This window comes from Oncorhynchus mykiss, chromosome 19 (assembly GCF_057628025.1).
Source record: "Oncorhynchus mykiss isolate SJ-2025 chromosome 19, ASM5762802v1, whole genome shotgun sequence".
NCBI lineage: Eukaryota > Metazoa > Chordata > Actinopteri > Salmoniformes > Salmonidae > Oncorhynchus > Oncorhynchus mykiss.
In genome coordinates this window covers 52,734,837-52,750,732 of record NC_143040.1, presented here as the reverse complement: position 1 = coordinate 52,750,732, position 15,896 = coordinate 52,734,837, and the positions used below count along the sequence as shown (strand labels likewise).

Here is a 15,896-nt window from a genome sequence, read left to right as displayed (position 1 = left end):
GGCTTTTCATAGCCAATCATTCAGAGTATCTCTACCGCTCCTGCTGTCTAGAGAGTTGAAAACAGCAGGTCTGGGACAAGGTAGCACGTCCAGTGAACAGGTCAGTGTTCCATAGCAGCAGGCAGAACAGTTTAAACTGGAGCAGCAGCACAACCAGGTGGACTGGGGACAGCAAGGAGTCATCAGGCCAGGTAGTCCTGAGGCATGGTCCTAAGGCTCTCTAATGAATTTATTCCAATTTACTAATTTCCTTTTATGAACTATAACTCAGTAAAATCGTTGAAATTGTTGCATTTATATTTTTGTTCAGTATAGTTTAGGGCCTATGAGGGCTGGAGTTACAGTGTTGGAGTTACAATGTTGTTGTCTAGACCTTGATACTCTTATAGCCATACATTTTCCAACAGGCTGAAAAAGGGCAATACAATACATATTTTTCAGAATAACCATTTCCTCCACCAACTTCTGCCTTTTGAGATCTGTTGAGGCAAATGTCTTGGGTTTTGTAGGTACATGTCAGCTTTACAGGAAACCAGAGCTGCAGCATAGAAAGAGGGGAGGGTCTAGAGAGAGACTGCATCCTGACAACAGGCCCTTGATTACAACCATCAGCACAACAGAGCCAGGATGAGGGCTAGAGGAAAACCAGACGATAGGCCTACACCTCACTGCAGTACCAATACACATACAGCATGACTCACTCAAAGCCAACCGCAGAGTAATGGCATAGTGTCATACAAGACTTCCTATCGAACACGTTGACCCTATAGCTAAGATAGCCAGTTCACTGAGTCATCCTTTAAGATAACACACTGTGCACACACAGGCTCAATATTTATATTCAATATTTATGCTCCATTTTATCAGTAGCTTGTAGAGGCCCTTCTCATCTCTTCTTCTCACCCTATATCTCCCTCTCATGCATACAGGAATTAACACACACACAGTGTGGGAGGAGCAACACTTAAGGTACACCCACCACATCCTTCTCTATAACAAAGCCAACAAGACTCCCTAATTAAATTTGCCTAATCTCAAATGAGAATACTCTTGATACAAAATTGTCAAACTGGTCCACATGAGCAACATCCAATTAGTGTCAAGTGTGACTAATTATAATCTGAAAAATGACATGTGGCTAATTATAGCAGATTGAAACACTTCATTAAGCATAGCTTATAGCGAGGAGACATTCCACATTTGAATGTTAAAACCTCTCTATGAGATGAAGAAGCAGCAGCTTCAGGCACAATAGAATGTGTAGGTTGATCTTGTTGGATGCAAGGATAAAGTGGTTTAGAGGAAATTAGTCCAGCAAAATGTATTTTAAAAAATGGCACATGCTCAAACTAGGCTACATTGTGCCAACTGGGAACCACAGCCATGAAATTATGAAACAAGACTATCCCTTTATGCTTGTCAGTGGTAGAGCTATTCCCTCTCATTTATGCAGTCATGAATGTATAATAACAATGGCAATCATACGTAAATGGAGGGTATAGGCGAGGAGCACACTCCCTTGATCCTGTAGGGCCCATGGGGGTGCCAGGGTACTTCAACTGAGGAGCAGATGGGTCTTCTGTCCAGCAGCGTAGGCACAGGTGGGCCTGGGCCCACCCAATCAGATTGAGCAGATATGCTCTCTCTACTTGTTCCAAATGGGACATTAGTCTTTTTACCTAAAAATGCAAACAACCTCAGAATTCAGAGCAGTGCACTGGAATGACATTCAGATTAACTGGAATGGCATTCACTCTCATAGGATGGTTGGCCAAAATTAACTGAAAGCCACACCCCCCAATAAGCCACAAATATGACCGCATTGAGGTATATGTCACTGTGTTTCTATGGCTATATGCACCATGCCACTGCCTACATTATTTGTTAATTTAGCAAACAAGACAGCTTATAATCCAGTGCCTTTATGACAGTCAACACACCTACAGTTTAGCTTTAAAAAAATGCTCAGCCTCATGGCAAAATGTGTAGAATTGCAGGAAATCAGCTTTAAAAACAGCCAAATTGTATCTTTGCCCCATAGCAAATTTTTCGAGGCCCATCCAACCAACATCTTTTCTCTACACTACTGACATCTGCCATAGCATCCTGATAAATTGGCACAGGATCCTGGACCAGGTTAATCTGCACCACTCCTCCATTTAAAAAAGGCACTGTCAAGTTATAGCCCTCATTCTTCACCTCCAGACAGTCTCACCATCTGTACTGCACATTTCAAAAGGTCTGGTTATACCTAAACTGTCCTGCTGCACTACAGCAGTCTGTCAGTGTCCAAACATGGATAGCAACAAAGAAATGGCCTACTGGTAGGTCTTGTACATTTTCTCAAAGACATGGACATACAGGCGTTGCCAATACCACTCAATACATACAAACTTGCTTTGAAACTATTAAATTGACAATAGTTTTTTCTCAACTTCAATGGGATGAATATATATTTTATGACAAAAGAATGTTAGATACAATGTTAAAGGGCTCCCGAGTGGTGCAGCGGTCTAATGCACTGCATCTCAGTGCTAGAGGCGTCACTACAGACCCTGGTTCGATTCCAGGCTGTATCACAACCAGTCGTGATTGGCCCAGCGTCGTCCGGGTTAGACCGTCATTGTAAATAAGAATTTGTTCTCAACTGACTTGCCTAGTTAAATAAAAATACTACAAAACATATATGGAGTCATGGACAAACACTGTAGAGACTCATAAAGTGGTGCCTGCACACAGAGCGTAGCATAAAACTGAAATTATGGCACTGGCGTTACAAAATACATAGGCCTACTATCTCCAACTGAAATTCCGGGGCTCACGTTGCTGTCACTTCGCTTTCGGAAGGAAAGGCATGCAAATGTAAAATTCCTCCTCCCTTGCTCTACCGGGTCCTGGACCTGACAACATCTGCGCTCAGCGCCAAAGTTGATATGTCGACAATTCACACCAACTATAAACGACTCTCTGAATCGGAATGTCAATGTTATTACGTAAATATCCAACATTAATGTAATATTGTATTTTATTCGTTCTCGTCACAGCGCAATGCATGTTGAAACACTTTTGTGCTTAATTTTGAAGTAGGATTAAAAGTATCGGTCAAAGCGTCTCTGGATGGGGAGTCAATAAATTAGCAGGTTTAGGCTATAGGCCTAATGTGTAATTCATATATCATTCGCATATCATAACCAACATTATAGCTAGAATACTGTAAATCATAAGCCGAAATGTCTAATAAAAAACTAAGTAGGTGCTACTTTGGTGAAAGCAGTGGCACATTATGCAAGTAGACATACACAAAATGCTAAGACAGCATTATTTCTAATTTGCACGCGTCTTGTACTTGCTTGAAAAGACGGATCATTTTAATTTAAGTATTGGCAACAAAGTAACAAAATAGAATTTTATCAATTTGTCAAAATTACTTACGCTTTTAGTGGGTTCTGAATGACAGCCGCCATTTTGCTACACTGTAATGCAATATCAGCGTCTTGCAGTTCTGAGGGAAACCTACGCAAAAGCAACCAATCAGGGCTCGGGGTAAAATCGTTGGCCAATGCATCCACAGTATACGTAAATAAGGCGTGGCCTGTGTGGTAAACTCAATGAGTAAACTGTCAAAACGATTTTAAAGGGTTCTGCCTGTATTTATATTGTAGAAAACGGAATACCGACCATATGTCTATGATACTGACTTCTTGAAGAGATAGCTAAAGTTGTCAGAAACTTTCTTCCTACCAATGCAACAAAACTAAGGTTGCCAGGGTTCGAAGAAGAGCACATCTTATTAGAAATTTGAAATAGAACCTGACTAAATATCCATAGCCCCCCCCCAAACCAAATAATTATAAACATCCATGAGCTGATAAGACTTTAATAATATAGTTATTCCACCACTTATGGGCATTGTCAATATGCAGACATCCACACTTTTTCATGATCTTATGTTCAATAACAGCATAACATAGTGTTTCATACCACTTTCTTCTCTGTGCATTAGGAGTGTCGATTCGAGAATTCAATCCATTATCATTTCTGTCACAAAGGTCTCTCTCAAGCAATAGGTTTGGAAAACAAAGGACTAGATGGGGACATAGCTGACATTCCTGGCTATTATTCTGTGCAATATTAGCAACACAGACATGACTTAGTTTCATACAATGACATCATTCAATCAGATAAACATTTTGACAGCAAACAAGGCAGATTCCATCGTAATTTCTATACCTCACTATCTAGGGTTACAGCTTAGACAAAAGGGCAAAAATAAAATACAAATCTAACAAAATGACAATTATCTCTTAAATGCTTACAGGACAACCTTTTTTTCTTCATTTTCTTTTTTTCCAAACACAAAGGAAATAAACATGTGCTTGGTTGGCATGTATCCAGGTAATATTGTTCCCTGGGTTCTGACATTTCAGCCTCTTATTCATCTAACCATCAAAGAAGTGAAATGGTTAAGGTATAAATGCTAGCTGACTGTGCATATCCAAGTGTTGTATGAATGAAGGACAACAGATTCCAGTCAAGAAAGCAATTGAACTCAAATATACCAATAACACTATTCAGAAATAAAACCACATTAAACTAACTTAAGATGACTTACTGTCTACATATAGCATATCATCTCTCAATTATTAAAAAGCACAAAATATGAAAGAATGAGCATGCAATCTATTTCACACTGCAATCTTTAACATGGATGACAAATAATGCCACAGAAGCAGAGGGCTGAAAACAAATGCTGAGTTCATTGTCCCACCAGCCTATGCTTATGGTGATCAAACAAGATTCAAACAAACGGTAGTAACTGCCACACCATTCAAATTCTAGGTGCATAATGCACATCATGTGTATACACTTAAGTAACAGAAATTGTCAGATACATTACAAAAATACCACCCAGTATAAGTTATATTTTAACAATGAGGTTAGGTATTGATTTATTCAGAGATCACCAGACCCTCTGAACATCTCAAAGGCTATGCATCTTTCAGACTCAAGCTGAACAATTGTTTTCTACAAAACAAAGTTTCTAAAATCCTGAATTCACCTTCTAGCATAATTCCATGTCTTCATAGAACCATAACCTCTGAAGTAAATATGAAGTTAGTGTCAACAGAAGCAGTAACCCAAAAGGCTATTTGCAGACCAAATATCCTAAATCTAAAGTTGACTAACTCTTGACAGACTGGTTGAAAAATGGGATATGGGTGGTCATGCATGCTCAAATCTAAGTCAAATCTTTGTTTTTTTGTATTTTTCTGGCTATGATAAGCAGCAGCTTTGTAAAGCTGCAACAGACTTAGAGCAAACTTAAAATAGTGTAGTAGAGCATGCAATTAACCTGCAGCAGGGACTTCACTGACACCATTATCCCCTCAACATTAGTAGTAACATCAGTAAAACAAGGCCTTATGGAAAGTATTGATTAAAACTAACCCCCTCCCCAGGGTTCTCAAGAAAATAACATTGCTAACATGCTACAAATGTACTTTTTTTCCATGGTAGAAAAATATTTTTAAACCATTTAAAAAAAGCTGTGATTTGGGTAAATGAAGAGCTCAAAATATCTTCCTGGCTCACTCTTTTGATAAGGACAAATTACATAGATGTTCCTGTTGTTCTACAAGGCATCAGAAACCCTAAAACTAGATTTACTAAAAACACACTTGCCACAGACACGGGACAGAACCATTAAATGGAGGTCTATAAGGGGTGGGTGGAGGGTCTAGAGGTGGTTCAGTCCAGTGTTGTAAGGGAAGAGGGCCAGCCCCGTTAAAGGTCTCCAGGTTTCTGGTTGCAGTTAGCACAAACACGGACGGGGTGGTCCCAGCCCCGCGACGGGACCGGCCGGCGCTCCAGCGAGCACTCATCACACACGCCTTGCCCGCAGGCGCGACAGTGGTGCTTGGACAACTTGGCAGTGAAGCTGCACTGGCAGTTGTGGCAAGAGAGGATATCCTGGTCAGGCACCCAGTAGGTGGGACGCGCAGCATCCTTGACCAGACCTGAAGAGAGAGCGGACACACAGTAAAAAACGACTGTTACAATAGAATGGTTTAGTATTGCACTTCCAATAACATGTCGAACGATAAAAGTATCCTAATACTACAGGATCTAAAAATACTTTTATTTGTGATAAGGAGCAGCAGAGACATTTTTCATATGCCACCAGATGGCAGCCTGTCCATGGGTTTAAATTCCTGCAGTCATTGCCCATTACACAATTCTTTCTGGCTCTTGTGTTACATAACTCACCCAGTGGGATGTCAATAGCAGTAGCCACGGCGCCCAGTGTGTTTGACACTGCTTCTCCAACCTTCCTGGCTAGGTTTCCACCTTCCTCATCTTCAACCTCTGCATGCAACAACTCTGTACAAAGCATACAACTATGTTACCACTGTACAGTATGGCTAAAATAAACACGTATGCAGACTAAGTAAGGCTAAAAACAGATTTAAAGGCTAAGTATACTAAGTTACCACTGTACAGCATGGCTAATAATAAATACATACAGGCTAACTTTGGCTTTGAGGTGTTGGTACCTGTATGTGTGGCCCTCTGCTCAAAACAGGTGTCACAGACTCTCACGGGGACCAGACCCCAGCCTTTCTCTGGGACAGGCGTGACTTTGGACGAGCATGTGTCACAGAACCCTTCCCCACAGGCACGGCAGTGATGCTTGGTATCGTTGTCTTGGAAGACCTCTTGGCACTTAAGGCATGTCTGGACATTACAGGGGAAAAACAAATACAAGAGGCAGTTATTGACTGGGGAATCTAGGACGAGGGGTCGATCTGAGCCTTATCTTGTGACCCGCAAACATGGGTTGTGTAACATTGGCCCCCTGCTGAAAAGCAGCGAAGGGCAAATAAACAGGTTCCTGGACAAGAAAGTGTTGACTCAAATGTTCCACGTATGATGTGTGTGGTTGGTCCTCTGTCACTCACCAGGATGAGGGAGTTGGGTTTCCAGTAGGTCGGGGCGATCTGATCCGTTAGCCAGGAGGTGACGGCCTTGGCAGGCTTCACACTGAGCTCTGACACAGACTGGGCCATGAAGTTAACACCATCCAGCAGACGCTGTGCTGCATTGCTATTGTCCTTCAGGAATCCATCTGCCTGTGGAAAGTGAACATTGAGTTATTTTGTTTACATATAAGACTATGTTGAGAATGTGGAAATAATACCAAGGGGCATTTAGAAGTATTTTAGTAGGTATGTGGTGTGGTAGTTCTCTTACCCCAGGCCATATATGCTGGATTTCAGTGCGGACCACCGTATCCACTGGGTCCTGGTTCCCATACCAGTACTGCCGGCTCCGATAGATCACCCCACAGTTTGGACATTCAATCACGTACCTGCAGAGACACACAAAAAAGTTACATTTTACAGAGCAGTTCTAACCATATACAGTGCAGTCGGAAAGTATTCAGACCCCTCGACTTTTCCCACATTTTGTTACAGCCTTATTTTCAAATGGATTAAATTGTTATTTTTTCCCCTTCAATCTACACACAATACCCCATGACAAAGCTAAAACAGATTTTTAGAAATGTTTGCAAATTTATACATTTAAAAAAAGTATTCAGACCCTTTACTCAGTACTTTGTTGAAGCACCTTGGCAGTGATTACAGCCTTGAGTCTTCTTGGGTATGAGGCTACAAGCTTGGCACACCTTTATTTGGGGAGTTTGTTCAATTCTTCCCTGCAGATCCTCTTAAGCTCTGTCAGGTTGGATGGGGAGCGTCACTGCACAGCTATTTTCAGGTCTCTCCAGAGATGTTCGAACGGGTTCAAGTCCGGGCTCTGGCTGGGCCTCAAGGGCATTCAGAGACTTGTCCCAAAGCCACTCCTACATTGTCTTGGCTGTGTGCTTTGGGTTGTTGTCCTGTTGGAAGGTGAACCTTTGCCCCAGTCTGAGGTCCTGAGCAGGTTTTCATCAAGGATCTCTTTGTACTTTGCTCCGTTCATCTTTCCATCGATCCTGACTTGTCTCCCAGTCCCTGGCGCTGAAAAATGTCCCCACAGCATGATGATGCCACCACCATTCTTCAACTTAGGGATAGTGCCAGGTTTCCTCCAGATGTGACGCTTTGCATTCAGGCCAAATAGTTAAATCTTGGCTTCATCAGACCAGAGAATCTTGTTTCTCATGGTCTGCCATTTGGCAGACTCCAAGCGGGCTGTCATGTGCCTTTTACTGAGGAGTAGCATCCATCTGGCCACTCTACCATAAAGGCCTGATTGGTGGAGTGCTGCAGAGATGGTTGTCCTTCTGGAAGGTTCTCCCATCTCCATAGAGGAGCTCTGTCAGAGTGACCAGCGGGATCTTGGTCACCTCCCTGACCAAGGCCCTTCTGCCCTGATGGCTTAGTTTGGCTGGGCGGCCAGCTCTAGAAAGTGACTTCGTGGTTTCAAGCTTCTTCCATTCAAGAATGATCGGGGACCTTCATTGCTGCAGATATTTTTTGGTACCCTTCCCCAGATCTGTGCCTCGACACAATCCTGTCTTGGAGCTCTACGGACAATTCCTTCGACCTCATGGCTTGTTTTTTTCTCTGACATGCACTGTCAACTGTGGGACCTTATATAGACAGGTGTGTGCCTTTCAAAATCATGTCCAATCAATTGAATTTACCACAGATGGAATCCAAACAAGTTGTAGAAACATCTCAAGGAAGATCAATGGAAACAGGGTGCACGTGAGCTTAATTTCAAGTCTCATAGCAAAGGGTCTGAATACTTATGTAAATTGTAAATGGTATTTCAGTTTTTTTTTTTTTATGTGTAAACATTTTCAAAAACTGTTCTAGCTTTGTCATTGTGGGGTATTGTGTAGATTGAGGAAAATGTTTAATTTAATCAATTTTAGAATAAGGCTGTAACTAACAAATTGTGGAAAAAGGGGTCTGAATACTTCCCAAATGCACTGTACCTCAAGACAAACAACTACATATCTGGAGTGCACCAAATAAGTTAGTAAACAGCTAAGGGTTAGCAATGAATCGATTGGTGATTCTAGATCAAAAAGCACCATGACTTAAAATTAGAGACACCGGTAGAAATCCAACTCCAACCGATGACCTCAAGTGTCACTCACCCTGACCAAGCAAATCTAGCAAGGCCCAGCCACGGAGAGTCTGAGGACGCAGAGGTCTTGGGAACCACCACCACTTCCTTTCCCCCTTCGTAACAGGCCTAGTGGGACAACAGAGGCATTGCGGTCAGCCTGATACAGAGTCAGATCTTCAGAATGTCATATGGCAACATTGGGTTCAGGTAGTACAAGATTTAGGTGGATATCCACAGAACTAACCTTACAGGTGTAGATGCGATTGTCGTATTGGGGTGAGTAACGGCAGCGGTGTTTGGCCTCATGACACACCCCCTCCCCAAGGTGGTTCATGCTGTTCTTGCAGCCAGAGCTAAAATAGCAACAACAATGTGACTGGGTAAAACCCTTGCTGTAGTCAGTGGCATGAGATGGAGAAAATGAAATAAATGAGAGGACTTACCCGCAACTGAGGCAGAGGCAGGAGCAGGTGAAATATTCATCGGGGAAGAAGCAATTGTGGGCTATGAGCTCATCAGAGATCTCCCCATTGAAGCGCTCACTCAGGGCCTAGACAGAGAGAAACAATACATCAGAAATGTCATACACATAGCCTGACTAGATTATTCAAACAGTGTGAAAGTAAACAGATCTGTAACTAATGAATAGCAACTTTTCTAACTTGCTAAAACATCCTGTTCTTGTTTTAGTGTTTGCCTCATGTAAATGTGAGCCTGTTTGAAACTGTTTTGGAGCCAGTTGACTACTGACTGAGTTATAAGCATGTCTACTACCTGCAAGGCTTTGAAGATGACGACTGGGGAGCGAGGGGAGCGGGTGGCGTTGTTGTCCAGCAGCTGCTCTAGGGTGTGCTGCAGGCCACCAAAGTCGGTTGGGGGGCTGCAGGTACGCGTGCCTCGGTACTGGATGGAGCTAAATGCCTCTGGGAAACGGCCTAGCTTCCTGAACCGCTCAAGTAGCAACCGATCTACAGACTCTGATGAGTTGTCTGTTATAAATGAGGGAGAACGAAGAACAGGATGAGAAGACAGACTTAACTTTTATATATCCCTTCATAAAAAGGACATTTCACTTATTACGTTGATCAATCAAAACTGAGATGGAAGGTGCCTCACACAACAAAAAAGTCAAACTTTAAAGACAAGAAACATTCACTGAACAAAAATATAAACAACATGTAAAGTGCTGGTCCATGTTTCATGAGCTTAAATAAAAGTTTCCAGAAATGTTCCATATGCACAAAAAAGCTTATTTCTTTTAAATGTTGTGCACACGTTTTACATCCCTGTTAGTGAGCATTTTTCCTTTGCCAAGGTAGTCCATCCACCTGACAGTTGTGGCATATAAATAAGCTGATTAAACAGCATTATTGCACAGGTGCACCTTGTCCTGGGGACAATAAAAGGCCACTCTAAAATGTGCAGTTTTGTAACCAATGCCAAAGATGTCTCAAGTTGAGGGAGTGTGAAATTGGTATGCTGACTACAGAGCTATTGCCAGAAAATGTAAAGTTAATTTCTCTACCATAAGCCACCTCCGTCATTTTTGAGAATTTGGCAGTACGTCTAACCGGCCTTACAACTGTAGACAATGTGCATGTTTTTCTCAATCATGGACACGGTTACTAACAGTTGTGGTTGCTTTGAGTGACGCATTGTTGTCTCTACCTTCTTGCCCTTTGTGCTGTTGTCTGTGCCCAATAATGTTTGTACCCTGTTTTGTGCTGCTACCATGTTGTGTTGTCATGTGTTGCTGCCATGCTGTTGTCTTTAGGTCTCTCTTTATGTAGTGTTGTCTCTTGTCGTGATGTGTGTTTTGTCCTATATTTTTATTTTATTTATTTTTAATCCCAGCACCCCTCCCCGCAGGAGGCCTTTTGGTAGGCCATCATTGTAAATAATAATTAATTCTTATCTGACTTGCCTAGTTAAATAAAGGTTAGATAAAATAAAAATACAAGTACGGCGTCATGTGGGCGAGTGGTTTGCTGAAGTCACCGTTGTGAACAGAGTGCCCCATGGTGGCGGTGGAGTTATGGTATGCGCTGACATAAGCTACAGACGACGAACACAATTGCATTTTAACGATGGCCATTTGAATGCACAGAGATACCATGATGAGATCCTGAGGCCCATTGTCGTGCCATTCCACCACCATCACCTCATGTTGCACGATAACATACAGCCCGATGCCGCAAGAATCTATAGACAATTCCTGGAAGCTGAAAATGTCCCAATTCTTCCATGGTCTGCATACTCACCAGACATATCACCCATTGAGAATGTTTGGGATGCTCTGGATCGACATGCATGACAGCGTGTTCCTGTCAATATGTAGCAAATTCACATATCCATTGAAGAGGAGTTGGACAACATTCCACAAGCCAAAATCAACACCCTGATCAACTCTATGCAAAGGTGATGTGTCGCGCAGCACAAGGCAAATGGTGGTCACACCAGATACTGATTGGTTCTGATCCACACCCCTACCTTTCTTTTAAATGTACTGTATCTGTGACCAACAGATACATATCTGTATTCCCAGTCATGTGAAATCCATAGATTAGGGCCCAATTCATTTATTTCAATTGACTGATTTCCTTATATGAACTGTATCTCAGTAAAATATTTTAAATTGTTGCATGTTGCGTTTATATTTTTGTTCAGCATATTTTAAGGGATTTAAAATAATTTACAGTTCAACAGCCACATACTTTAAAATGAAAAGGTCTCTAGATTATTCAAACTGCTTGACTGGTCAGTTACCTGTTCACACTGTATCAAAACAGCTCTGTTGGAATAACAATTACTAGTCTTAGCGTGTCAAAGGGAGATAGGGACGAGTAGGATTGTGCACCAGTAATGACCAAATCACATGTTTTATGATCTTCTATAGCAGCATTCTTGACAATATGCATGAATCTACTGTATTCCTGCTTCCACTCTGTCAAGGAAGGTGAAATAACAATGAGACTGATTAGTGCAGCAAGTAACAATCTTCGATTTGTGTACAGCATACTATGGTAAGTGATGACTACAGTATTTCTCAGCACTGACCTGAGCCCAGCAGCTTGGTGTGGACGGTCTCATGGAAGATGATGACGGCCGGACCCAGGGTGGACAGAGGCACGTCAAGGCCACAGCGGGCCGTAGTGGCCTTCAGCTCCTTGGTAAAATGCTTCAGGTAGGCGTCCGACGCATCGCACAAAAACTTGAAGAGGTCGTCATGGAGGCGGTCGGCATGGGTACGGTAGATTATGAGGTCGGAGATAGCTAGCACCTTGAGAAGGAGTCGTGTTCTTTGGCCCTGGTTGGAGCTGTTACCCAGCAGGCCCTCTGTGTCAATGACCACCACCTTGTGGATGGGGTCGAATGCTGCCCACACCCCCACTGTGCAGGACTCCTGTGTGGGGGACGTCTTGAACACCTCCCTGCCTATGAAGAAAGTGTGGTTCAGAGTGTGGGATTTGCCCTCTCCTGTGTTGCCAAAGATGGACACCACCTTGATCAGCTTGTCAGGTTTGCAGTTCAATTTCTTCACAAATGCGCCATCGTCCTTTACCTGGAGAGAAAAAAAGAGTGGAGTTAGCAGATGAGGTAATTCCATTTCACAAAACACAATTTAGTTTAGAAACAAAACTGACAGAATGCAAAAACTCAAAAGGACTTTTTTTTTTATTCCCTTCACTACCTACCTGCATCTCCTCATTCGCATCAACCAGAAGAAAACTGCAGACTTTCTCCAGAAGTTTTGCCTTCTGGACTTCTGCCTCGTCTACCAATAAGCTTAAATTGATCTCTGCAGGTTTGGGTGGAGGGGTTAATTTGACTTCAACAGGTTTTGCTGAAGGGGTTGAGTTGATCTCTGCAGGTTTGGGTGAAGGGGTTGAGTTAAGCTCTGCAGGTTTGGGTGGAGGAGGATAGGCAGTGAGTGGGTGCTTCTTCTTGTTACCTCCATTGTGGGTGCTTTTCCGACACGGTTGGCACAGGTTGACTTTGCAGTTCTGGCAGCGGACGACAGACCTGTGGCGGTAGCCATTCACTGGCCTTTCCTTCCCTCCTCTGCAGTTGTCACAGTAGGGTACATGCCATGGGCCTATTGCTACCCGTTTATGGTTCTGCAGGCCCTCTTGACTATGGAGTTCCTGCTCACAGCGAACACACTGCAAGCTTCTACATTCATCACATTCAAAAGCAGCCTCTTCTGAGCCCCCACAAGCATAGCTCTCTTGACAAATTAGACTGGTGTTAATTTCCTTTTCTGATGAACCATGACCACTCATTTTTCCTTCACAAGCCAAATCTGAACAGTTTTATGCTAGCTGGAGTAATTTGACTATAACGCCAAATAGACCCAAAAGAAGAGTAAATAAATATAAATTAAGTAGTTTCAGTGATAACACATGACCGTAGTATTAAATATTGTGTGTTTTTTAGGCTACACCTACACAACACCTAGAACATAGACAACTTGATGTAAGTAGACTTATTAACAGGGTTGCATGGTGACAGTGCTCCAATTGACCTGTAAAGGTTCAAGATCCACTAGAACTTCTTACAGCTTATTAGCCAACAATTACTGCAGCATTCCATACATTTAATACAAAAATGTCAATATGTGACACATTGCAAATATAGTACTGTGAGGCAATATGGTTGAATGTTTGTTCCTGCTATTTTAAGTCAACCTGCTCTTGACAATAACATACATTACGGTTATAACTGGCTTCGTGAACATTATAACACTGCCAGAATAAATACGTTACAGCAAAGTAAAGCTGGAAACTCAATGTATGCAATAAAACAAATGTTTGGCAAGACAACTTCCCTGAAACATATAGCTAACCACACTAACATGAATATGTGCAAACTGGCACCAACTTGAAACCACAGCTGGGAAAACTGGCCAGCTGTTTAGAATCAAACATAAATCACTTCCCTTGTTAGCTAGCTTCCTAATTGCTACCTAGCACGAAAATAAAATAACCTAGCTGACAGCTGCCTAAAAAAAAGCTAGCTAGTAAGTTAGCTGCCTGTAGCTTGACATTTAAACAATAGTTAGCCAACTAACGTAGTTAGCTAGTTTAAAATAACGTTATTCCAATGTCAATGTGACAAACTACGAGTTCTGATCAACAAAACACCGACAACAAATCACAATCGCCCCTGTCTGAAACAGCTAACATTAACTGGCTGGCTAGCTAGCTGTGTTATCCAAGCTAGACAGTTTTGGTAAACTCGGTTGTCAATAATATTATAGACGAATGCTACGATAACAACTGGTCGGTCAACAAAAGCATACAAAGAAAAATAGCCCAAGTCGTTTCGGGAGACTTTAAAATATATTATTGCATTGAAATCCTTCCTAGCTTTGTCATTGTTTTGATCATCAACCCCTTCCCTAGCGAATGTCTGTGCGCTAGGATTGTTGTTGTTGCCAGCCAGGTCAGATCAGCTGATCAGATTATAAAGGCAAATTGAGGTGTATGCTGGGAAATGAAGTTGTTTTGAATGAAACAAGCAGGCGTTGTAGTCAAAAAATCTATCAAATAGTATTTGATAATATGTGTACTTCTACATAAAGACACACACAGACATGGATGATGGATTGTCTAGTAAAATATGACATTTTATCAGAAAGATATTGGATTGTACAACCTGATTTAGTTGTGTGTTGAATCTGTGAAAGGGAACTCCTTCTGACACTACCACCAATATTGCAAGACTTTGAATTTGATCATTATAAATAATACATTTTCCTGACAGAATTAACAAATATAGATTTTCTATGCAATTTGTAATATGCTTTAAACAAGTAAAAGCTCAGTAGCTTCTGTAATATTCTGTACACCCGTACAACAGTAGAGGGCAGTAGATCATTTATAGTTTGAATCCTTTGGTAAACGACTACCTGATAACAAAATCATATTTCTCTATGGTTTGATCATGACAGTGGGATGATGTGAGACCTGCCCAGAATGAAAATGTCCTTAAGTGGACACAACGTAATTGTGTCGGTATGAATGTGACAAATTATTATCAATCGCAACGGACTTAACCTTAGTACCCGTGTTTACCCTACACCAGGGTTCCACAACTGGCGGTCTGCAGGTGATTGATTTTATTTGATGTCTTCATCCTTTGCTTGCCCCACAAGATCAGAGCAAATATACTGTATATATACAGTAAGAGTCAAAAGTTTGGACACACCTTCTCATTCAAGGGTTTTTCTTTATTTTTACTATGTTATACATTGTAAACTATGAAATAACACATATGGAATCATGTAGTAAAAAAAAGTGTTAATCAAATCCAAATATAATTTATATTTGAGATTTTTCAAAACAGCCACCCTTTGCATTGATAACAGCTTTGCATACGCTTGTCATTCTCTCAACTAGCTTCATGAGGAGGTCACCTGGAATGCATTTCAATTAACAGGTGTGCCTTGTTAGAAGTTAATTTGTGGAATTTATTTCCTTCTCAATGCGTTTGAGTCATTGTGATAAGGTCGGGGTGGTATACAGAAGATAGCCCTATTTGGTAAAAGACCAAGTCCATATTATGGCAAGAAAAGCTCAAATAAAAAAACGATAAACAACAGTCCATCATTACTTTAAGACATGAAGGTCAGTCAATCCGGAAAACTTTGAAACGACTACTAAAGACATCAATAATAAGAAGAGACTTGCTTGGTCCAAGAAACATGAGCAATGGACATTAGACCGGTGGAAATCTGTCTTTGGGCTGTTGAGTCCAAATTTGCGATTTTTGGTTACAACCGCCGTGTCTTTGTGAGATGCAACGTAGGT

General features: G+C 41.7%; 2 protein-coding genes across 5 annotated transcripts in view; both read right to left on the bottom strand.

The window, feature by feature from the left end:
• LOC110498362 (zinc finger protein DPF3) overlaps positions 1 to 3,519 on the bottom strand; it is a 40,273-nt gene extending 36,754 nt beyond the window's left edge. Inside the window, exon 1 of one of the 3 annotated variants that reach the window (XM_036954885.2) lies at positions 3,433 to 3,519. In XM_036954885.2, coding sequence (XP_036810780.1) covers positions 3,433 to 3,464 — 32 coding nt within the window. In that variant the 5' untranslated portion in view covers positions 3,465 to 3,519. Of the gene's footprint in view, positions 1 to 1,485; positions 1,742 to 3,432 lie in introns of those variants that run through there. The other 2 variants (XM_090211349.1, XM_036954884.2) reach the window with 2 other exon arrangements.
• Positions 3,520 to 3,861: 342 nt separating this feature from the next.
• LOC110497938 (zinc finger FYVE domain-containing protein 1) lies at positions 3,862 to 14,552 on the bottom strand. 2 transcript variants are annotated; one of them, XM_021574417.3, is made up of 11 exons: positions 12,780 to 14,552; positions 12,142 to 12,646; positions 9,859 to 10,073; positions 9,528 to 9,634; positions 9,329 to 9,437; positions 9,113 to 9,210; positions 7,252 to 7,369; positions 6,960 to 7,130; positions 6,555 to 6,735; positions 6,268 to 6,381; positions 3,862 to 6,017 (listed from the first exon to the last, which is right to left on the bottom strand). In XM_021574417.3, exons 1-11 carry the CDS (start codon positions 13,365 to 13,367, stop codon positions 5,785 to 5,787), a joined length of 2,439 nt encoding a protein of 812 aa, XP_021430092.3. In that variant the 5' UTR covers positions 13,368 to 14,552; the 3' UTR covers positions 3,862 to 5,784. The 2 variants fall into 2 exon arrangements, with proteins under 2 accessions (XP_021430092.3, XP_090067474.1); XM_090211348.1 differs by having other exon boundaries at positions 13,037 to 14,517.
• Between the last annotated feature and the right edge of the window lie 1,344 nt (positions 14,553 to 15,896).